The 23,644-nt window shown below is 46.7% G+C and overlaps 1 protein-coding gene across 1 annotated transcript in view; it reads right to left on the reverse strand.

The window, feature by feature from the left end:
- Positions 1–23,644, reverse strand: part of COL22A1 (collagen type XXII alpha 1 chain) — a 791,008-nt gene that overhangs the window by 654,503 nt on the left and 112,861 nt on the right. The window contains exons 2-3 of the mRNA XM_029592071.1: positions 15,409–15,554; positions 10,678–11,244 (exon numbers count right to left, since the gene is read on the reverse strand). Coding sequence (XP_029447931.1) covers positions 10,678–11,244; positions 15,409–15,496 — 655 coding nt within the window. The 5' untranslated portion in view covers positions 15,497–15,554. The remainder of the gene's footprint in view (positions 1–10,677; positions 11,245–15,408; positions 15,555–23,644) is intronic.

Genomic DNA, 23,644 nt, shown 5'->3' on the forward strand with positions numbered 1-23,644 from the left:
AATGATGTCCTTTTATAGACAAAGCACCTGACTATAAAGGATGGGGAGTATAAAGTGTATACAGTAGATTGGAAAAGGAGTGGGTGTGGGTATTGGCGGGGTTTGCATTCCAGCTGTTCCTCATGGACTGCAGCTTGCTAAGCTATAAACAATTTTGTAACATATTCGATTTCAGCAGATAGGGGCCATTTGACCCATCCAGTCCCTTCAATTTCCCTGTCTGAGAATTAAGCAATTTAGCTAAGCATATGTGACTGCTGGGCTTTGCCCTGTTGAATACTATGAAGTTGATTAAAAAAAAAAATTATCTTGCTTAACTTTGAATCCTAACGCCTACGTATAAGCTGCTGACGTGCAAAGTGCTGCCAGTATATTTTAGTCAACTGTAGCCAGGATACTATCTATTCCCTGAATCAACAGCCTGTACATTCATACGACTACTATTTTGATAGTGTAAAGGCTCCAGAAACATCATTGGAATCTGAATAGTGATATATCTGTCTTGCAATCCTAAAACACAGTCACCCAATTGAGTCTGCTAACTATAGCCAGGAATGCAAATGGAATAAATTGGTTAAAAATACCTGTCACTGGCATATAGTAAGGTGACAACATATGTTATTTTTGAGAGCACCATTTTATAATATTGTTCATGTTCGGATTCCTTTTCCCTTCCCGCCCCCTGGGGCCTTGGATTCAGCAGCAGCACGTACCAAGGATGGATCATTCAGGATTGTGTGCACAATTCACCACAAGTGGGAATGTCACAGGACAGGACTGCTACTCGGTGGCTCAATTCTGCGTCTCTCCGGTACCACACAGGGCACTTCGGTTCCTCAGTGCTGCTTGTATTTCTCCACAGCTCTAGCGTTGCTGGCTCAGCCCAGCTGGTAGTGGCTGCTATACAGTGCACCGGTTCACTTGTGGCAGTGCTGAGGCACAGGAACTGTCAAGCAAGGGCAGCTACCATGGCTACCTTGTTCCTGGCTGGCCTTCCCAGACTCTTCACTGGTTTCACTCCGCACCCCCTCCCACACTACTACTATTACTACTACACACACTTACTCACACATGCACACTCACTCACTCACACACACAAACACACACACACACACACACACAATCTCTCACTACTCCAGCATGGATTTCCTTGTCTAGGTGCAGGAATCCCTCTTTTACCGGCCGATACAGAAAAACGTGCGGGAGAGCCGGCAAGCGCCCGCTCTCCCAGCGCGCGCCCAGGCCACTCTCCTGGGCGCGCGATTCAGGAGGGTGGCCTATGCAAATTAGGGCCCGCGGTAAAAGGAGGCGCTAGGTACACTAGCGCGTCCCTAGCGCCTCCTTTTTGACAGGAGCGGCGGCTGTCAGCGGGTTTGACAGCCTACGCTCAATTTTTCCAGCGTTGGTTCTCAAACCCGCTGACAGCCACGGGTTTGAAAAACAGACGCCGGCATAATTGAGCGTCCGTCTCCCGACCTGCGGGCCGATTTTTACATTTTTTTTTTAATTTTTACTTTTTTTTTTACTTTTGGGGCCTCCGATTTTATATCGCTATGATATTAAGTCGGAGGGTGTACAGAAAAGCAGTTTTTTCTGCTTTTCTGTACACTTTCCCGGTGCCGGCCGAAATTAACGCCAGCCTTTGGCAGGCGTTATTTCTGAAAATAAAATAAATAGGGCCATCAACATGCATTTGCATGTTGCGGGCGCTATTAGTTTCGGAGGGGTTGGCCGCGCGTTTTCGACGTGCTATTACCCCTTACTGTATAAGGGGTAAAGCTAGCGCGTCGAAAATGCGCGTTCAAACCTGGGCTAACAGTGCGCTCCACCAGAGGGCACTGTACTGTAACGGCCTCTTGGAGAGTTCCAGGCACCCACCTGCAGAACGTCAGGCTCTCCTGCTTCTAGTTTACAATGATAATGTTTAACTGCCTCTAAAGACACAATAAACCTCTAACACAACACTTAAAATCAGCCCACTTACAGGTCATGTCTGTCTTTCTCAGTTTTTCAGGTTCCTTTGGGTGCCCTCATGGATTACTCTGTGTACGTACACCCGAGCAGGCCCTCCTCTCCTCTCAGTGGTTGCCTGCCCTTTGGGGCCTGCATGCACATGCACAGGGAGCTAGAGAGCAGGCATGGCAGTGCTGCTGCATCAGCAGCATCAGAGAGGGCGAGAGGGGTGGAGCAGCTATAGATTCTGCGGGGGGCCGTGAAGTATAAAGGACACACGTGTCCCTGCTCCCGCCCAGACTTCTAATACGATCAAGGCTGCCTTACGTTACACATCCCCTCTTGTTCTCTGTCGCTCATGGAATTGAATTTAACAAAATCTACTAAAAGAGTTCCAGAATAATTAGTCATTAAAATATTGTATACAAGTACTGGAAGGAAAAAAGGCCCGTGTTCTTCACTGGTTCATAAACCGAGTAAATGCCTTGAGATCTCATTTCATTTTCAGAAAAGATGCTTATTTTCAGAAACCAGCGCAAAACGTTGTGTTACTGTTCTGAAAGCCAGGGGGATTTGGGGGGGGGGGGGGGATTTCCATCCCTCCTCTCTTCTTTTCTTCCAATCTGCTGCAGATTTTCCCCAAATTACCACAGATTTACAACCGAAGGAAAGGGAAGACCAGCAACGGTAAAAGCCAGAAAGATGATTTGCTGCATAGGGAGAAGTCCAGCAAGAAGACTGCCATTTGCTTTCAGGATTAGTAAATGCAGTTCCTTACTGACAATGTCACACCAGGAATGATAGACAAGCACGGTCAGAAGAGAGATCCCGCAGAATCGATAGAGCTCAAGATGGAAACTGCCACCCTCTTAGTCATAGATTTCAGACTCAAAAATAGACAGAGGTTGGTTGTTGGTGACAAAACGAATTGAGCGAATGCCTTGGGTGTATCAATAATACAATTAAATGGATTTAGAAATACATTTGTAAGCAACGTAATGCTTGGGGGGAGGGGGAGCAGTAGAAGACTTGAAGTAGGTCTGGCACCTAAGATTTAATGCTAAAAAATGCAGAGAAATGCATTTAGGATACAAAAACCCAAGGGAAAGGTAGAGTATTGGAGGCGAAATTTTTCTAAGCACAAAGGAAGAGCAGGATCTGGAGGTAATTGTATCTGATGATCTTAAGGTGACCAAACAGATGGATAAAGCAATGGTAAAATCCAGAAAGATGCTCGGCTGTAACGGAAAAAGGGAGATGATATTGCCTCTGTATAGGTCCCTGGTGAGACCTCACTTGGAATACTGTGTATAATTCTGGAGTCCACACTTTCAAAAGGATATAAACAGGTTGAGGTTGGTCCAGAGGGTGGCTACTAAAATGGTCAGTGGTCTTCATTCTAAAGCTTATGGTGATAGACTTAAAGATCTAAATGTATATATACAGGAAAGGCTAGATAGGGGAAATATGACAGAAACATTTTAATACCTCCAAGGTTTCAATGCACAGGAGGTGGGCCTTATCAACAGAATGAAGGCTCTAGAACATGGGGCCATGCAATGAGGTTGAAAGGGGGTAGACTCAGGAAAAATCTTAGGAAATATTTAATTACAGAGAAGTTGGTGAATGCGTGGAACAGCCTCCCAGTAGAGGTGGTAGAGACAAAAACAGTATTTGAATTCAAGAAAGCATGGGGTAAATACAGGAGATCTTTAAGGAAGTGATGGGAATTATAATAATACATTAATTGGATGAATGGGCAGACTGGATGGGCCATTTGGTCTTTTTCTGCCATCATGTTTCTATGTAAAGAAATTCTGGTTTCTATGGGGGAGGGGGAGGGAAGGGCAGAGCAGTAAAAGAGTTGAGGTAGAGTTGTAGATGAATTCTGATTTACACAAAGAAAACTTAGGGGTTATTTTCCAAGCCATGTTATGGGCTTTTCGCATGCGAAAAGCACCATAATGCATGGTACGATGCTAATTTGGAAAAGGGGGAGGAGTTTGGGGAGGGATTTCTGTCCATCACATAGTTTTAACGCGGGAAATAACTACACCTTTTTCATTTGCGTTAAAGCTGTGCAATATGGCTATATCGCACTTTGCGATCTTTTCGCTAATAGCGTTTTCAGTATTTTATGCTGTTGGGGGAGAGAGAGGTGAGGTTTAAGCAGTAGTGTAGGGGTTAGTGGTCCCTTTGACAATCAGAGTGAGACGTACAAACAGAACAGTACATACTTGTGAAGATTTGATAACCTTCGTAGTGAGGAAACTCAAACAAAGATGAGATTTGTACAATGTTCTCTCAACCTAGCTTGATGGACTCTCTACCTGGGTAGCATCAAGCTAGGTTGAGTGAACATTGCACAAATCTCATCTTTGGGTGAGTTTCCTCACTCCAAGGGTCATCAAATCTTCACAAGAGTGTACTCTTCTGTTCGTACGTCTCACTGAATATCAAACTGGCCCCTAACCCCTACACTACTACCTAAACCTCACCTCGAGTTACTAGATGGGCCTCATATAGAGGTATAAATACCTAACTACTATAAGGCTCTTACAGCTAGTCCTTCTGTCTCTCAGTGATTGTAGGCAGGAATTGCAAGAATTGTGGTACTAACTGCAAGTGCAAAAAAGTTATTGCACTCTGCTGTAATACCTATGCTAAGATAGCACACTTTGTGATAAATAGGCTATTACCATAAAACACACCCTTCTTCCTGTCACATGTGATAGTTTGATGAATCCTGGCCTTAGTTAGCTTTGGCTCCTGGCTGCCAGGTATGGAACATCCAAACTAGGTGTACAATGTCTTATTATCAGATTGAAGTACAGTTTCCAGAAATTAGGTGAGGCACTTGCTATGGGGTGTCCAGTTGGAGATTATTTTCTTGAAGGCCTTGACCGAGGACCTCATCAGTGGCCCAGAATGAATGTTTGGTTTTTTTTTTTTTTCCATTCAGCATTATTCTCTTCATTGAGTACTGCAAAGGAATACTTATTTACTGAAAATGCAGGGCAGACGCTGTCTTCATTTGGGATGAAAGGTTAAAGCGGGTGCAGTGGCTCAACAAGAGGAGCCGGATGGGGGAAGGTCATTTTCCTACGCTACAAAAGGGCTTTGCTTGGCTAACGGTGGGCACAGGTTTCCGCGGCGCCCGCACTCAGCGCCGCACTAGGACGGGACTTTTCCGTGCGGAAATTAGCATTTTCAAATAATTTTTTTATGGGAAAAGTGCCCGCAGAAAAAGCTGGCGCTGTTCACTCTCAGTTCTTTGTCCCTAATACAATTTTTTCCATGGGAAAACGCGAGAAGGCTTTCACCTTAAAAACTGGCGCAAAGGCCGCAGGTGAAAAGTCCCCACAGGTGAAAGCCCCCGTGGTCTTCGCAGCAGTGCGGACGGTTTGATTATTGCCCCCTTCATGTTCAAGCAAACCCGTTTCTCATTCTAGGGGTTTAAGAGGTGCATATTTAGGGGTTTATTTGTCAGCCAATTCGGGTTTTTGGGGGGGTACCAAAAGTAGGTCTGTATCAGTGTTTTATGGGCACAAATTTAACTTCTTCAGCACATTTTTAGATGGATTCAATTTAGTAAGGCATAAATCAATCTATCTTACGATTTATACATGCTGTGTTGCACAGTGTGTGTACCTGGCTAGGGTGGGAGTGGGAAAGTGTGTGGCTGTGTGTGTGTGTCTGTCTCTGGAGGAGATGGCAGGGTGTGTGTGTGTGTGTGTGTGTGTCTGTGTCTGTGTCTGGAGGAGATGGCAGGGTGTGTGTGTGTGTCTGTGTCTGGAGGAGATGGCAGGGTGTGTGTGTGTGTGTGTGTGTGTCTGGAGGAGATGGCAGGGTGTGTGTGTGTGTGTGTGTGTGTGTCTGTGTCTGGAGGAGATGGCAGGGTGTATGTGTCTGTGTGTGGCTGTGTGTGTGTGTGTCTGTGTCTGGAGGAGATGGCAGGGTGTGTGTGTGTGTGTGTGGCTGTGTCTGGAGGAGATGGCAGGGTGTGTGTGTGTGTCTGTGTCTGGAGGAGATGGCAGGGTGTGTGTGTGTGGCTGTGTCTGGAGGAGATGGCAGGGTGTGTGTGAGTGTGTGTCTGGAGGAGATGGCAGGGTGTGTGTGTCTGTGTGTGTGTGTGTGTGTGTCTGGAGGAGATGGCAGGGTGTATGTGTCTGTGTGTGTCTGTGTGTGTGTCTGTGTCTGGAGGAGATGGCAGGGGGTGTGTGTGTGTGTCTGTGTCTGGAGGAGATGGCAGGGGGTGTGTGTGTGTGTCTGTGTCTGGAGGAGATGGCAGGGGGTGTGTGTGTGTTTGGTTGGAGGGTATTGTGTGTGGAGAAACATCCAGGCTGGGGCCCAGTCCATATTCCAAAGCAAACTGTTAACTTTGTGTGTTTCTGTTCCAGGCTCATACTGAAATTAAAATATGTTTTTTGCCAGTTTATACCAGAACGTTGTGGGCCCGGAGTAACACCTCAGGTCAAACCTTTGCACTCTGCACTCTTAACATTGCATTAATAAAGTGCTGCCTCTTGATTTTGCCTGCTTTCCCCTCCCCCATTCTCTTCCCCTTCCCACACCTCTGGCGCTCCTCCTTCGGCGGGCGGGGCTTGCTGCTCCCCTGCATGTCTTTTTCCACCGGCAGGGATTAGTTCCTCCCCGCTGGTGGAAGGACGAGCAGGCTGGCGCGGCTTGCGCGTTCTTGCCGGCCCTGTGATCTCACGGCGCCTCGCTCTCTCTCTCTCTCTCTGACTTCTTGCACCGGCTGTTGAAGTCCCAGTTAGTTATACATTTTGTAAGACAAAATACTGAGCCGGAATTAGGCTGATTTTCTCGTCCAAGTTCCTGAGGATACTCATGTCCTACTGGGGTAGAAAAGCTATTTTATGTTCGCATGAAACACTTGTCTCACCGCCTCCGAACTTGAACTGATTCAGTACCACATACAGAAGGCTCCGAGACGTAACTTAACACAGGGGCAAAGCTTCCATGTACCGTAGGCATGTCTGAACGTTTTCTTCCACCCGCCCCTGCTAACCACATCGCATAATAACTAGAGCCAGTGGAGCAGGATATTAAATACTTTGATACGAGACATCATTTACAGTGGCAGTCAATGGATAGAATGACTGCCTTTATTGTTCCTTGCAGAGCCCTCCAACAACCACTTTTAATGCAGGAAGGCCTGAGACGCAGGCAGGCGTGACCGGGTCAGCCACCAAAGATACTCAGGCATACCTGATGGGCTTTGGGTGACCTTTAGGCTCTCGGATTCTCTCTTTTCCAAATTATAGATCCCCTTTAAACTCAGCACTGAGAGTTATGTTCTATGGTTTTTAGCTGAAAGCCACTAAGAACCCAACCAGTGGTATTGCAAACTGGGGCCAAACATTAAATGGATGTTTTTGTTCTGTTTTATTACGGTGGGTCATAAGAAAGAAGAGAGCTGGGAAAAAAAAAGTTGCATTTTGTGTTTGGAAGAATTGCAAGCAGCGCTCCGTCTTTTTTATGGGTTAACAGTAGTTTTAAAAAGTGCGAGTTTGGGGGCCCTTACTCAGCACCTCGCAGAATATCTGTAATGCACAGCTTCAAGTTCCTGGCAATATTCCGCCGGGATAACTTAGAAAATGATCAGGTTGCCCATGCCAGCTGACCGTGGAAGAGGCACAGCAGAGACTATAACCCAGAGAAGTCAACTGGCACTATCAGTTAGTAGTGGCCTCCTGCTGACCGAGCTGCAGAAACTATTACCCTTGAGCTGCGCTTTCTGCTTTCTACCAGTAGAAGGTGCTGGATGCTGCTCCCAGCAACCAAAGAGACCTTTTACCTGGCAGTAGCAGCCTGCTAAATCCTGGATGATGGTTTCAAACGATGGTACAATAAAATTCAAGCTCATGTGGTCCCCGCCCCCCTGAATTTTGCTAACTAGTAATGAGAATGCCTTTGGCCGTGGGCTTATCAAATGACTACTTTCCTTATTCCTGGCGGGTACAGTTGTGCCGGATTCAGAAGAAAACCGAGGGAATATTGGGAGATATTTGGGGGATGGAAAGGTATTCTGTGGGATTTCCCTACAACTCCATGGCTGTGAAGTCTGAGTGCTTCCTTGGCCCCCTTTGCTTTGCTTTCTGACTGAGAACCTTGGCACAGTTCTGCTCCATTCTCCACTGGCACTTTGGGCACTGCCTGACTGCCTCGCAAGAATTTATTTCCGTCCCAGGCAGGAATTAAGAGACTTCTAGACCAGTGGTTCTCAAGCCAGTCGGGTTTTCAAGATATCCACAATGAATATGCATGAGATAAATTTGCAAACAATGGAGGCTGTGGATGTCATGAGAACCCCAGGACTGGTTGGGGAACCACTGGTCTAGAGACCCCCACCCCCCCCACCTTCAGCTTCTTGTTTTTCAGCTCTTCTTCCCAGATACCTAGTCTAGGCAAATTCATCTCATGAATATTCATCGTGGATATCCTGCAAACCTGAGTGGCTGTGTTGGGGGGGGGGGGGGGGGGTGTCACCTGGGCAGGTTTGGAAAAACTAGGCTCCTCACTGGGTTCCATTCCTTCGTGAGAGTCTGCTCCGGCCCAGGTTTTATTCCGTGGATTGCTTAGCAATGCAGACCTGCTCTTCTTAGCAAAATCTGACCTACAAGTCTATAGCTAGGACGTGGTAAAAGAAACCTAGGGCTAGAGTGACCTGATGGGAAAAAGTAATGGCATTAGTTGGCAACCCTGATTCCTACTGTTTAATCCTGCCCCTCTCCCCCCCCCCCCCCCCCCCCCCCACACCTTATCTGCCCAGGTAACATTTCACCTTAGCTGCCTTATTTCAGCATTGAATTTCCTCCCTTTCGTGTGGACTAAGAGTTTAAAGCAAGACAACCGGGTTCTTCGGAATATCAGCTGGCCTAGTTCTCGACTCTGGTTGCTTCCTCATTTGGCTTTATTGCTGCTTGGTTGCCATGGCCTGAGGCCCTGGGGCTAATGACTATCACTGTAATGGCTGGGATAAATGAAGGGGGTTGTAAAATGGGGTGGGTGGGAGGAGAAAACCCCCAGGGTAGTTGTGAATGAAGGCGCTCAGCATCAGATCTCAATCCCGGATCCAACTGAGCTGCAAGTCCAGAGGAAGAGAAGGAAACTGTGAGAAGCAAAACAAATAAAGACGAGGTTCAGCTTGTCCCCCACTGTTCCTCCCTCCACTGGTCTTATTCCTAAGCTTTCATTTTTTTTTTCCAAGTTATAGGGTACATTTTTCAGAATCTTAGTCGAGACCTACGTACGTAACACAAATAAGGAGTTAGGCGTGCAGATTGGCTAAATGGCCTCCTAAAACTCTGCACATGATGATTATTAATATTCTCGATGATTGATTTATTTGTTGGATATACTGGATTTGCCTTAGAAGTCAGTGTTTCCCAGCCCTCTCTCCTGCAGGGTTTGCCGAACCGGTCTGCTTCTCAGGATCGCCGCATCGAATGGGCACGGAATCGATCTGCATGCATCAGAGAGAACCACTGTGTGTGTGTGCAAATCTATCTCGCGCCCGTTCGTTGCGGCGATCCTGAAAACCCCCAACTGGCTCGGTGCGCCTCCGGGAGAAGGTTGGGAAGCGCTGGCTTCAGTTCATAACGCTGCTTACGAAAGAGGAGACGTTGCGGGCTGGAGGCGAGGAGATGTTCTGAGTCTACATGCGTCGCAAGCATGCCAATGACATGTCTACCTTTGAGGCCATCGCTTTGAGAAGGGTGACGAGAAACGGATATCCAAACACGATTTACGCAAGCGCTTTGTGTTTGAAATTCAGGTTGCTTTTGCCTTCTTAAAATTACACGCATAGCTTTGCAGCTAAGGGCAGTACTGAAAATGTACCCATCTATCGCTTGGATGTATTTTTTTTTTTCTCATTTGTTCAGAATAGAAATGCTGCTCCTTTTCTTACAACTATGACAAGCTCAATTTTTCATGTCTTTAAAAATCTTTATTTCTAAGCCACTCTTCAGCCGTTTGTCCTGAGGTTATAAGTTGGATGGATCAGGATAGCGCTGACATCTTTTTAATTGCAGTAGGAACCCAATTACTGTGTCCCTGCCTCTTGTGCAGCATAACCTGCTGTGACCTTGTCTTCAAGAAGAGGTGTTTTTTTTTTATCGAGTCATCCACCTGCATTCACTTTGTCATCAGCGCCTTTGTGCCGGGGTTTTGTGACAGTTTGCATCCAAAATCAAATGCAATTATATCTTTCCTCTTTGTCAGATGAGTCCAGCGTCTGCAAAACGAAGCCGAACTTTGAAGGAAACAGATGCATTCGCAACACAGAGTCACAGGACAGAAGCAGAAAGAGAGAGAAAGATTTAAAAAAAAAAAAAAACCAAAACAACCCCACAGCTGTCACTGAGGTAGTAACAGTATATTTTCAGGCTGCATGTGCAAGCTAAAAGCAATTTACCTACAGACGAAAAAAACTGGATCCAGACAGTGCCCCTGCAAATATGTGCTGCACAGAAATAGAATTTAGTGGATGACAAAACACTTGTCCTAATTAACTTTTGCTGATGAAACACAGTTACAGTAAGAAAAAAAAATACTAGCAAAAATCAAGCAAACAGATAAGGCCAGTTCAGAATTATGAAACAACATCTTTGATCGAGTTTGTGTGTATTTACTGCACACAAATAAAACAGACACATTTATAATGGTCTTAGCATTAGAAATGAAATGTTCACTTACTTTCACAGAGCCTTCTTCTCAGCTTCCCCCGGATTTTATCGATGGCATTGTAATCGGAAACGTGAAATACATGGGCTGACTTTGGTTCCGAGGCAATCTCATCCAGTTCCTCCTTGAGAGCTTCTCCAACACCAACTGCAAAGATCCTTATACCGGCTTTGTGCGCTGCCATGGCTGGCTCTAACACAATATCCTGGCTTCTTCCGTCGGTTAGAAGGATAGCAACTTTTTTAATAGCTCTTTCACTTGGTCTTCCTCCTGCTTCTTCAGAGAAACTATAGGACGTAATGTATCTGAGCGCATCTCCTGTATTTGTATTGCCCCCATAGTACTTAATGTTCCTCGAGGCCTCTTTGATTTCCTCAACAGTCTGGTACCTTCCTAGATCAAACTCGGTGGTTGGTTTGCCACTATAACGCACCACTCCCACGCGGGTCTTATCGGGCCCGATCTCAAATGTTTCTACCAAATTAGCCACCCACTGGCGGACCTTCTCAAAGTCCTCCTTCCCCACGCTTGAGGAAGTATCCAGGATGAAGACCAGGTCATAGTGAACATTCTTGCAACCTGAAAAAGCAATGGAAGATGCTGAGAGAAGGTAGAAGAGGAAGGGCATACACCTTGATTCCCTGAATATTTCCTGTTTGCAATCTGTCTTTCAATTGATTCTGCCTGCTTCTTGAGCAGTGTCAATTCCCTATGACACGTCTTCCCCAACCTAACCTGTGGACCCCATAGCCAACTGGATTTTCAGACTATCCACAAAGAATATCTGTGAGATAAATCAGTAGGGGTGGTCCTCCAAAAATTTTTTGTTTCATATTTTCATTCATTTTGGGGGTGGATCATTTTGGGTCCACCCCCAGATTGTTTTTTTTTGTTTTGTTTCTCATTTTGTTTAAAAAAACAAACAACCTCCTCAGGACCCGCCCCAACCTTTCCCATTTAATACAATACTGAGGCCCCCCCCCCCCCCACCAACTGACCCCCCTAGCTTATAGACCTGACCCCCCACTCCGGGGCTAGAGGCTGCCATTATTAAAAATGGCGCCGGCTGCCCTTTGCCCCATCTTATGACAGGGGCTACTTGTGCCATTGGGCAGCCCCTGTCACATGATAGGGGCAATGGGCAGCCCGCACAATTTTTCAAATATCTCTTCATCCTTGTGCTTGATGAATCAATTCATTTCCTTTTCCTTTCTTGATCATGAGAGTTATATTTTCTCAATATGATGAAAAAATCCCTAAATCTTAGAACCTATGATAACTAAATCTCACTGCTGTTGAACAGGAGAAATGTTACCAGTGGTTGCCTACTGGAACACTTATTCTTATTCACTAACCAAGGTACGTGCTGTTGTCAGGAAGCTTTGTGCCTGCAGAATAATAGACTTTGCATAGCACAGCGCCCATGGAATGCATTCTCTTCCAATATCCTGGCCTATTTATTTATTTATTGGAAAATTTATATCCCACCAATCCAGTGTTCTCAGTGGCTTACAAAATTGAAGATAAGAAGACAAAAAAATAAAACCTCTAGCTCACAAAAATTAGTCCTTAAATACCATATTAAAGGAATAGGTCTTTAGCCAGTTTTTTTTAAGGTCTAGGTACAGTCTAGTATATCCAGCTCAAATGGCAGAGAATTTTGCGATACTGGACCAGCCACTGAAAATATCCGTTCATGGGTGCCAACGAGCCGGGCATGATGCATGGATGGAATGTGAAGAAGGCCTCTCTGCAATAACGCAGTACTCTGGGGGGATTGCACACGTGCAGCACCTGGTTGGGCCAAAGGATCAAGTCAATTTTAAGCCATTTATGGATCAATAAGGCGATCTTGTATTGAATCCTTTCATTAATCAGGAGGATCTTTTAAGACTTGAGAGAGACTTCCCCTGTCTTATGCATATTCTGCAGATTTTATGCTGGGTATGGTGCAGTCTTTGCTGTTGGACTGAGTCCCTGTCCCCACCCCAGGGCCTAGTAAAGGAGTATATCATAGTAAGTACATAAGAGCACAAGAATTGCCTTACTGGTTGAGACTGAAGGTCTATCAAACCCAGTATCCTGATGCTCGCAATGACCATTCCTGGTCAGAAGTACCTGGCAGAATCCCAAATAGTATCTGACAGTACTGCTGTCAGGGGGGCCATAGGGGGCGCCCTATGGACATGATAAACTTTTGGGAGGGAAAACAAGCAGCAGTGTTTCCCCACATATAGCAGGGAATAAAAGGCTTGGGAAAGATAAATGTGGTAGTGTGATAAGGGAAGACAGAATTAATGCCTGACAGGAAAGAAAGGTCAAGTGCCGAGGGCAGGGGCTTTGAGGAAAGATGGTGGGAAAAAGGGGAGGGGAGAGCTGTGCTTGGAGAAGAGCAGTCAGCTTGCGCTTTGCAGTTGGAGGAAGTGGTAGAGTTGTATTTGGAGATAAGGAAGTTGTAATGTAATCTTGGGGGACTGGGCTCAGATGATGTATCTGTTGGGAGTGAGTATGGGAAACATTAGAGGTACTGCAGTGAGACATTGACAACTTGAATATGTAAGTGACTACGACTGTGTATGAGAGAAGGCATGTCTACAAAAAGAGGAGCAAACGGGGCAATTCTCAATAGACGTCTAGTTGCACAATTCATGAATGCCATTGCCGCATGGTACTTGAGTTTCAAAGGGAAACTACCTGGGTTGCAGATTTACCAACTCCCAAAAAACACTTTTACCGACAGCCCAACTTTTTAATGAACTGTCTTTAAAAATGTCTATTGAGTGTTGCTGGACTGGGTGCCAATGGACACCCCAGTTGGAGGATCAACAGAGCAGCTGCTGCTAGGCTGTATCTGGGATCCCCATCCCTATCTCTTTCTCGCTCTTCCTCTTGCCTCTGCGAGCTCCAGCCTCCGGGTTTTGGCACCTTGGAGAGAACTGAAGTCTTAAAAGATCTGCACTGGCTCCTGATTAATGAAAGGATTCAGTACAAGATCACCTTATTGATCCTCAATCGGCTTAAAACAGGATACTGCATTATTGCAGAGAGGCCTTCTTGACATTCCCTCCATGCGTCATGCCCGGCTCGTTGACGCCTGTGAAGGGACATTTTCAGTGGTTGGTCCAATATTGTGATATTCTCTGCCATTTGAGCTGGATATTCTAGACTGTACCAGGTCCTTCAAAAAAACTGCCAGTCATTTTTTTTTTGGGGGGGGGGGGGGGGGGCAGCCCATACCGTTACAGGATACTGGCTGAACTGACGGGCAGTTTCTTGTTAAAAATGAGCTAGCGTAAAGTCCGTGTGCAAATGCCCCTTTGCACTTTGCACCTGCTGCTTGTGTGGGACTTTTTTCCTCCGCCCCCCCCCCCCCCCACCCGGGATCGTCTTCTGGTGATGAGGCTGAAAGGAGGCGCGTTGTGGAAGCCCAAGCGAACTTTTAGCTAAGTTAAAGGAGGAAATTTGCAGGCCGACCAAGTTATCCCGGGTAAATGGCTTTGAAAATTGCCCTTGAAGTGCGGACAGCCACACAGTAGAAAAATAAATGAGGAGAAAGAAAGATAAAGGTAATGAAATTGAAAGACATACATTATAAATAGAAAAAAAAAAGAATAAGAGATATAAAACAAAGCAGAGAACAGAAGGATGTAGGTCGGGCTATCCAACCTTTCACGTGATTGGCCACATTGCAGTTTGTTTCTCACTCGTGGGAGGGAGAGCTGTTACTTAAAACATCCAAAAATGTGCACCTTTATGCACATTAAATAATATACATTTTTATTACAGGAGACTTCCAACCTTGCCTTTGTGTCTGCGGAATTTATTTTAGTTTTTATTTTTATTTTCTTTGGCAAAACGGGATCTAAGGCTACAACCCAGGGAGGGGCTCTCGAGGGTGCAGCGAGAAGAAGGCGAGAATGAGAGTACTGGGGGTAGAGAGGGAGGAAGACAGGACTGGGGCTGGAGGGCGAGGGAGCCAGGACCAGAGATAGGGGGAGGCAAAGGGAGAAGGAAACAGAATGGAGAATAAGGGAGGAGAAGGAGATGGCAGACATAGAGGATCGGGGGAAAAGGTGGTGGAGGAGAGAGGATTGAGGAAGGGGAAAGGGGATCCAGGTATCTGAAAAGGGGGAAGAGTAAGGGACGGTTTGAGATCAAGGTTGGGTGCAAGGGGAGGTTCTAGGATTTGGAGAGGGAAGGGAGCAGGAGGGAGGTTACAGGATCTGGGAGACAAAATTTGGGATTCAACCTGGGGTTCGGAGGGAGAAGAGATAGGTATCCCTGCCAAGCCTAATTTTCACAAGCTGTATGCAATGGGTGCAGAACAAGAGGAAGGATGTGATTTTTGATCAGGGGTTAAAGGTGCGGCATTCCCTCGGAATTAATGCCCAGCCCGCTAACGCAACTCCTACAGTCTGGATATTAATGCAGAGGAGCCACAGACAAGTCAAAGAGTCCAAAGATCAATCAGCCACAACCGGTCCTTTGCCCTGATGGCAGCGTTGCAGCAAACCTGAGAATCTCAGATCGCGTGGACTCGTCCATGGGGGGTTGGGGCTTAGAAAATTACAGAAATGGCAACCGAGGCGGCTAGTTGGGCCTTGTAGCTTGGTGGGAGCTTTGCACCTTCAGCACGGACGGAAGGCTGTCCAGTGGCTGCACTGCAGAGGTCCAAGGAAGGCTGGCAACTGCGGGACATTTGGTTTTCAAAGGAAAGGATGGAGAAACAGACAGTAGAGTTACCTGCTCTCTGGGCCTGGGCTTCCCCTCCACTCCCACAGAGTGCAAGGATTAGCAAGAGGTAAGATAGCCGCCATCCTGTCGCATGCATCGTGTCTGGCTTCCCTTTCTAGCTGCGATGAGAAGGGTCTACATAAGCATCAAGCCACCTGGAGAAAAAGAAAAAGGAGATTTCAAAATGTAACAAAAGAGTGATTAAACCAGAAAGAATTGCCCTAGGCCTCCGTTGATGGTGTGACAGAGGTAGTACATTGCTCCTCCCTTGGTTTTTAAGTGCCGAGCCATTAAGATTTTGGGTTGTTTTTTTTTTTTTTTAAATCAAAATTTTACCAACCTTTTACGTAAGGTTTTCTAAAGAACGCTTTGGTCCGCCTAGAAACCATCAACCACGGAAAAGGTGCCGCTGGCAGGGCTGCTTGAGATTAATTTGTGTAGACGTCACTGGATTTTCCAGCGGCTGGCATTGCAACATTTGGACACTGAGAATCAGACCCATCTGAGGATGCTGAACAATTCTTTGTGAGATAAAGGAATCAGAAATACGAGCAAAGCTGAAAGCTAAATCTGAGTTTTGATCTAAAAAAAAAAAAAAGGCAAACCCTGTACCTGAAGCGAGCAGTGAGGACGATGTGCTCGAAGTTAGCTTTCAGCATGCTCGTGACACATACTGGGGGGGGGGGGGGGGGGGGGGGGGGGGAGGGTAGGAACAGGGTTGAGAGGTTAGGCTTAGTTAACCAGATACACATCCAGTAGTGCCACTGCGCGCCCCTGAATTACCCTGCTATCTATTTAGACAGATAAGTGTCTTTTTCCGGCTAAGTGGAGATCACTGAATTCAGCGGCTGCCAGTTAGCAAGCTAAGTAGTTTTTGAATATTGGGCTCGCTAAATTCTACAGCTGACAGCTGGGATTATATCTCTAGCTAGAGCAGCGTAGACAGAACCAAACCAAGCAGACTGGGTAGGCTAATTGGTCCTTGTCTGCCATTATCTATTTTGTTACTATTGTGAGCTCTTTTTAAATGAGTTCTAGCACAGGTACAGAATAATGGGTACCCTTTGGGAAATAAGGCCCTATCTGTTTATGGAAAAGAGTAGGGGGTGTGATTGATTAATTGATTTATTTTATATGGGTGCACAATGATCAGACCAGGGAAAGATTTGGGGCTGTATTATGGCAACGGTAAGATTTTCCCTAGGTACAAAACGGGAGAAATAACTTCGATCAGAGTCCTTCGATTGTAGACTAATTGCAAGGAATCCCGTCACGCGTCTTTGAGCTGTCGGCTGCTTTCTGCCACAACGCACCGGGCCACTGGCAAGCAATGGCAGCAGATGGCATCATTTCCCCCCCCCCCCCCCCCCCCCCCCCCCCCCCCGGCTCTCCTTCGTCCAAACTGCTCTTCCAGCCTCTGTGATGCAGCGTTCGGAGGAACCGGGTCTAATAACTCCTCTTTAATCGCTGCGGGAAAAAAAAGTGTCCGGTTGAAAGCCAGGAAGCTGCCTGAGCTCCATGGCCTGCTTCATGTTTCGTTTCCCCCCACCGCCCTCGATCTTGCTCTGTGCGAGGCGGCAATGTGTGCATGTACCGGTGATTTAATGCAGCTGCTCACCACGGTGCCAGAGGGCCAGCGTTCAACTGTGATATCGCTTGCCAGACAATCCTGTTAATTAACCACAGGTTTTAGGAACAGGGCCGCACCGCACTCTGCCAGTGCTGCATAATAAGAAATACATCATGTCGCTTACTCTCATTGCTATTCAAGTGAAATAATGTGCGTGACGTTTTGGAAAGTTCAAAATAAACCACACCTTGCAGTACAAAAAAAAATACATTGTGGGTCTTCTGTGATGATGACCCTTATCAAATGCCATTTCTTGTGCCAGTTCTACCAAATAAGTTCAAGGCCAGATATTTTTGTATAAATAAAAGCCCCTTTTCTCATGGCGCTCCTTAAATCGGGCAAGGGGGCCACCTTCGTTCAGATGCCGCAGGGCTCAGGAAAACACGGCTGTAGCTCTGGACCAGGCTCTGGATCAGCGAAGCTGTAAGCCCCAGGGGATCCTTCCCTTCTCAATAAAAATCGTCCACAAAACGACTTGGGCTGCAAAACCAAAATAATGTTTTACTGAAGTAAAAAAAAAAAAAAAAAAAAATCAAGAAGTAGAGCATGGACAGGAAAAAAATACTGCGATCGGTCTGTAGGTATGCCGTCGGGGCGCACTGTTAACCCGCCATTGGACGCGTGTTTTCCCTTACCCCTTATTCAGTAAGGGGCAGAAAACGCGCATCCAATCCGCCGAACCTAATAGCGCCCACAACATGCAAATGCATGTTGTGGGCGCTATTAGGTATTCCCGCGCGATTCACAAAGCAAAATTGCAGCCAAGCCGCACATTTTGCTTTCAGAAATTAGCGCCTACCCAAAGGTAGGCGCTAATTTCTTCGGGCACCTGGAAAGTGCACAGAAAAGCAGTACAAACTGCTTTTCTGTGCTCCCTCCGACTTAATATCATAGCGATATTAAGTCGTAGGTCCCGAAACTTTCCAAAAGTAAAAAAAACAATTTTTTTTTAATTTGGTCTACCTGCGACTGTCGGGTCAGCTGTCAAACCCGCTGACAGCCGCCGTTCTGGTCCAAAAGGAGGCGCTAGGGACGCGCTAGTGTCCCTAGCGCCTCCTTTTGCCTGTTTTTACCGCTGGGCCTATGCGCGCGCCGGGAGAACGGGCGTTTGCCCGCTCTCCCGCGGACTTTACTGAATCAGCCCTTGGGTGATTCAGTAAAGGGAACTGGGACTTCGTCCTGTTTCCTCAAAGGCTGTTTGCTTCCCTTTAACATATCTGGAAATAGAAAATCCTCTTCCCCACCCAGAAAAACGCAGCATCCAAGGTTCCTGGCTGGTGCAAGCAGGCCCGAGGAGAATCACTCTGTCCCTTTCTCCTGCAGAAATAGATGCCTAGACTCCTTGCAGGACTCTCCCTGGAATATAATCCAGCACTTGACGTCTTTAAATCGTTTCCATAGCATTTCTGGGCATGTGCAATACATTGCACAGTGATGATAATCCCTGCCCCAAAGAGCTTACAATATAAGTGACTTCTGAGAAAATAAGAGTGGTTTACCCAGAATCTCAAGGAGCATCAGGATTTGAACCCAGTGGGTTGGTGGGTTCTCAGACCCCCCCTTCTAACCACTAGGCTACACTAAACCGGGTGAGACTTGAGCGTGCGCACACTTTCTCTGTGGCACCAGAAGGGCAGCCGCCCTTTCCTTCCCGGGAGCCTCGGAGGGCACGGCACTGTGGCCGCTCTCTCCGGCGACCCACAGAGGGCCCACCCTTTGGGGGACGGGTCAGAGAAACCAATCAAAATCGCTCTACTCCCACAAGCTCAAACATTTCTATTTATTTTACTCCAGGTGAAAGCTGCCAGGCTTCGCATAAACATGAGGGGTAAAGCATTCCTAAAGCTGTCCACGTTTGTATCCTCATAATGTAAACCTAGATAAATAAAGAAGGGACGCCAGAGAATAAGACCAAGGCGAGAACGAGGCTTAACCAAGAAGCAGGAAACTTGATAGCGTAGTTTTAGAAAGATCGGATAAGCTCTGGCTTTATAGCCATTCGCTTTTATTTACAGGATCCGTCAGCACGTTAGAGAGAGGAAGGCTGTCCATTTCATTTTAAATACCGGTACCCTGCTTCTGGTATCAGGACTTTACCCAGAATTTCTGTTTGGTTGGGAAAAGGTTCCCCCAACATGAATCCCATTACCCACCGCACCAGTCCGACCTGTGCCTCTGTCATTCAGCATCATCAAGATACCTGTCTTTAGTTCTCCCACTGGATGGTACCAGGGGCACTAAACTATCCCATGTGAGCGGGCCAAATCTGTACACTAAGATGTGCATAAATTGGTTAAAAATTCCCCCCACTGTGTGAGTTAATTTTGTGCTCACGTAGGCGTAGCGTGCACAGGTTAAGCTGTACAAAAATGGCTGAGGGCAATCCTGGGTGATTTACTGGCTAAATCCTCGGTAGTTACTGGCTAAATCTATCCAGCTAAGTGCAATCGCACAAATAGTTACCCTAAATCCAACATTTAGCCTGTTAGATGTGGCTGGATATCCGGAAAAAGATAACAAGGCAGAATTACCTGGTGATCTTTGGCAGCTGTGCGGCCACTGACCATTGACCTCTCTCAGGAGCCGACGCACCCGTTTTGGCCCCGGACTGCATCCAGAGATGAGGAGCTACTCAGGGGGGACTCTGGGGTGGATGAACAGGGGTGAATTGCACGCTAATGAGCCTAGAATGAATGAATCTAGGCCAGTCTCTCTTCAAATAATAGAATACATACAATGCTTAATTTCCCTATGCACGAACAACTTCATCCCGTTTTTGATATACAAAGTCACATATGTGATGTTGCCCCCCCCCCCCCCCCCCCCCCGTACAAAAAAAAAGGTGGTGAAACCACTCGGAAAATGTGCGGTCTGTGCCGCCAGGGTGATTAAGGCGCAAGGAGTCAGAAATGCTTGCCCACACTTTCTTCCCTGTTCAGCCTCTTTTCCACGCTCCCTGCCTTAGCTCCGAAGGAATGAATGAAGAAAGCAATAGGACCTAAGCATGCGTGTGACCCCCCCCCCCCCCCCCCATCATCGCAGGACACACGTTCAGGCCGATACAGTAAAATGTGGGGGGAAAACCGGTGCCCGCCTCTCCTGGGCATGCGAGACCGTATTTAAATGAGGGAGGGGTCGCGCCACAAAGGAGGCGCTAGGGGTAATAGCGCCCCCCCCCCAGCCCTTCCTTAGCAGCGGAAGCCCAGGAGGGGAGGCTGTCAGCGGGTTTGGAAAACGGGCGCTCAATCTTACCAGCCTCCGTTTTTCTAACCTGTGCACAGCCACACTGGCAGTTTTTTTTTTTTGGTTTTTTTTTAACCTTTTGGTTCCTCTGACTTAATAGCACCACGAGATTAAGTCGGACGATGTACAGAAAAGCAGTATTTTCTGCTTTTCTGTACACATTTTCGGGCTGCTCAGAAATGAATGCCTGCCCTTGGACAGGCTCTAATTTCTAAACATAAAATATGCGGATCAGGCGCACATTTTTTTTCCCGTATCCCGGGCGAATAACTAATAACCTCTTCAACATGCATTTGCATGTGATGAGTGCTATTCGTTTCGGGGGGGGGGGAGGGAGGGTTGGACTTGCGTTTGGACGTGCTAAACCCCTTCCCAAGCCATCAGTGACTTGGGAAGTTAGCATCAGGTGCTACAGTCTTTACAAGCAAACATTCATGCAAACCCCCATCTCTGTCATCAGTTTATTGGATTAAACATGCCCTGCTCACAAAAGTAGGAGCAGAGTGAAAAGGTGCCCTAGGTGCTCCTACATGGCACATCACAGAAATACCTCCTGAAAAAGAGGATTGCAAAGCACTGTCATGGAAGCTCAACAGTACAAGACATTTTACAGAACAATTTCTTAGCAGTTTGCCCAGTCCATCATTACATACTGCACACCTTCCATAGCTCTCTTAACTGAAGTACTATGACAGAACCTGAGCTGCATGAGATTTTCCATTTGGAGTGGACCCTTCATCCTTACTTTCCTGTTCAGAGTCCTCCTCTGGCCAGGGATTGACACAAATATTATGCATTATGTACAGCGCACTCTCTACTTAGCTTTAAGCACTCTCTACCTAGCTTGTTTGAAGCTAGGTAGAGAGTGCAATGTACAAAGAAACTCCTCTTGTATCTTTCATGGATTCAAAGAGCAGGAAATCTTCAGTGATGTCAACTTTGCTGTTCATACCTCCTACTCTGTATGTAAAACTGTCCCCCGAAACTTACCCCGCCCCCCCAAACCTCACCCCAAGTTAAAAATGCCCCCTCTTACAGTGGTATAAATAATAAAGTTACATATGGGCCTCTCTCTCTCACACAACACATTAAAACCTGTGCTGCTGTTCGTTGCTCTATCACATGTGATGAATAAAAGGGTGGATGCACTTTAGAGCTACTGAGGTATATCTCAAATACATATCCATCTTAGCCAAGAGACAAAGAAACCACTATCCTATTTGTACCCCCTTTAATGAAGGCTGCCGTAAATTATGAGAAATGAGCATGAGATGTGTTTCAGCTCTGCCAAATGACGTGCCCTCTTATTCCAGCTGGTCCTCTTGGACCGGCTTTGGGCCAGGTGCAATGGTGATGGCATGGCCGACTCCTTCAAAGCGTCGAGAAATGGCACAGAGACAGGGCTTTTTTCCAGCTTATTCCGGAACCATGTTTTGATGTCGATTTGGGCATCATAGGTTAGAGTAAAAGCAAAAAGTGTCACTGCCGCCTCCCAGAGTTTCTGTTTTACAGAAGCAGAATAAAATAAAATACAAAATCATTGTTGCTTCCATGAGAAACAATGGGAAGATATTCGAGCTGAAGCGAGGCCATCCAGACTTACTTCTACCCTGAGAAAACTAAAATGCATTTGGGATAGAGTAGTTCAGGAAGGTGAATAAAACGAATCACCTTTTATTTATATTCTGCTTTTTTCAGTGCTTCAAAGTGGATTACATCCATGTACTGTAGATATTTCCCTATCCCCAGAGTGCATGTTATAAAATCCAGGGTTGGCGTACGCCGAGCCCCGATGGCTTTCCCCATTCCCACTCCGAAATCAGAGCTGCCTCACCGGCTGCGTGCTTATGCGTGATCCCCCGGCACAGCCCGTCGCCAGGCCTATGTAAAATAGGCTCAGCATGCACAGGAGCAGGTTTTTGCATAACCCTTTTAAAATCTACCCCTAAGTTTGTATCTGAGGCAATGGAGGGTAAAGTGACTTGATCAATGTCTCAAGGAGCAACAGCAGGACTTGATCCCTCATCTCTTGGTTCATAGCCCACTGCTCTAACCACTAAGCTACTCCTCCTTACAGGTAGCAAAGTGGACATAGCTAACCCTATGGTGGTGAATGTAGGCTGATACTGCTTCTTATGTGGAGCAAACATCTTTTTTCAGCCCACTCCAAATATCTTTTTGAAAGTTTGAAAACATATCAAACAGCAGTCAAATGATTCCTTTTATGACAGTGGATACTTGGCAAAACCTGATATTGTCTTTTGGAACACAAAACATATAGGGGTAAGATTTTAAAAGAAGCGCACACGGCTACCCGGTGCACGCACATGTACGCCCAATTTTATAACTTACGTGCGCAGGTGCACGCAAGTTATAAAATCAGGGGGCATCGTGCGCAAGGGGGTGCACAATTGTGCACCTTGTGCGTGCCAAGATGCGCTGCCTTCCCCCGTTCCCTTCCCCCTAACCTGACCTTCCCATCCCTTCCCCTAACCTCCCCCCCCAGCCCTAGTCTAACCCCCCCCCCCCCCCCCAAATGTTTATCTTACCTTTTACGCCTGCCTCCAGGCAGACGCAAGTTGCGCGTACCGGCAGCCTGCTGGCACGCGATCCTCCCATAGAGCGGCAATGGTCGCTCTGTTGGAGGCCTCTGGCCCCACCCGCTGCCTGCCCCTTTTTGCAAGCCCCAGGACTTTCACGCGCCCCGGGGCTTTACACGTCGCCGGGCCTTTTTGAAATAGGCCCGGCTCGCGTAACCTTTTTAAAATCCGGCCCATAGGGTGACTCAACCCCCTATGTGCTCACGTGTAAGAGTGCCAGAGTACATACAGTGCGACAGTACTATAAGTGTGAGATCTCAGAGCTTACAGATGACTTGCCAGGTAGGATTCTAGTTTTTCTATGTAACAATGTCATTGTGTGTACCTGAGTCCTCCTCCTCTACTTCTTCAGCAGTAGGTAGCACCGTTGTAAGGGGTGAACAATAAGAGCACCGCATTTTGAGTCAGTGTCAGAGTCTGCAAACAGATGAAACCCAAAAGGGAAAGGGAGAGGTACTGCTGAAAGCAACCTTTAGTCCAGTGACTGCCGTAGCCGGAGGAACATGCAGTCTGTAACCTGGACAATGCAACGTGGGGTAAGTCTGCACAGTCACAATGGTTTCAATGGGACTTCCCAAAGTTGTTGCGGGGATGTATCCACGGCTGCCTAAGACTTTTAAAGGGATTCCAGGACATAGCTGCTTATCTTATTAAGGATGTCAGATTTCAAGTCCCATTGAAGTTAAGTATATTGGCTTGGAGAAAACTCAATAAGTCTCTGATCAGCATGCCTTTATAGCAAGGTCAAGTCTAAGTGTGCCATGTTGACTTC

The sequence above is a fragment of the Rhinatrema bivittatum genome, chromosome 2 (genome assembly GCF_901001135.1).
Source record: "Rhinatrema bivittatum chromosome 2, aRhiBiv1.1, whole genome shotgun sequence".
Taxonomy (NCBI): Eukaryota; Metazoa; Chordata; class Amphibia; order Gymnophiona; family Rhinatrematidae; genus Rhinatrema; species Rhinatrema bivittatum.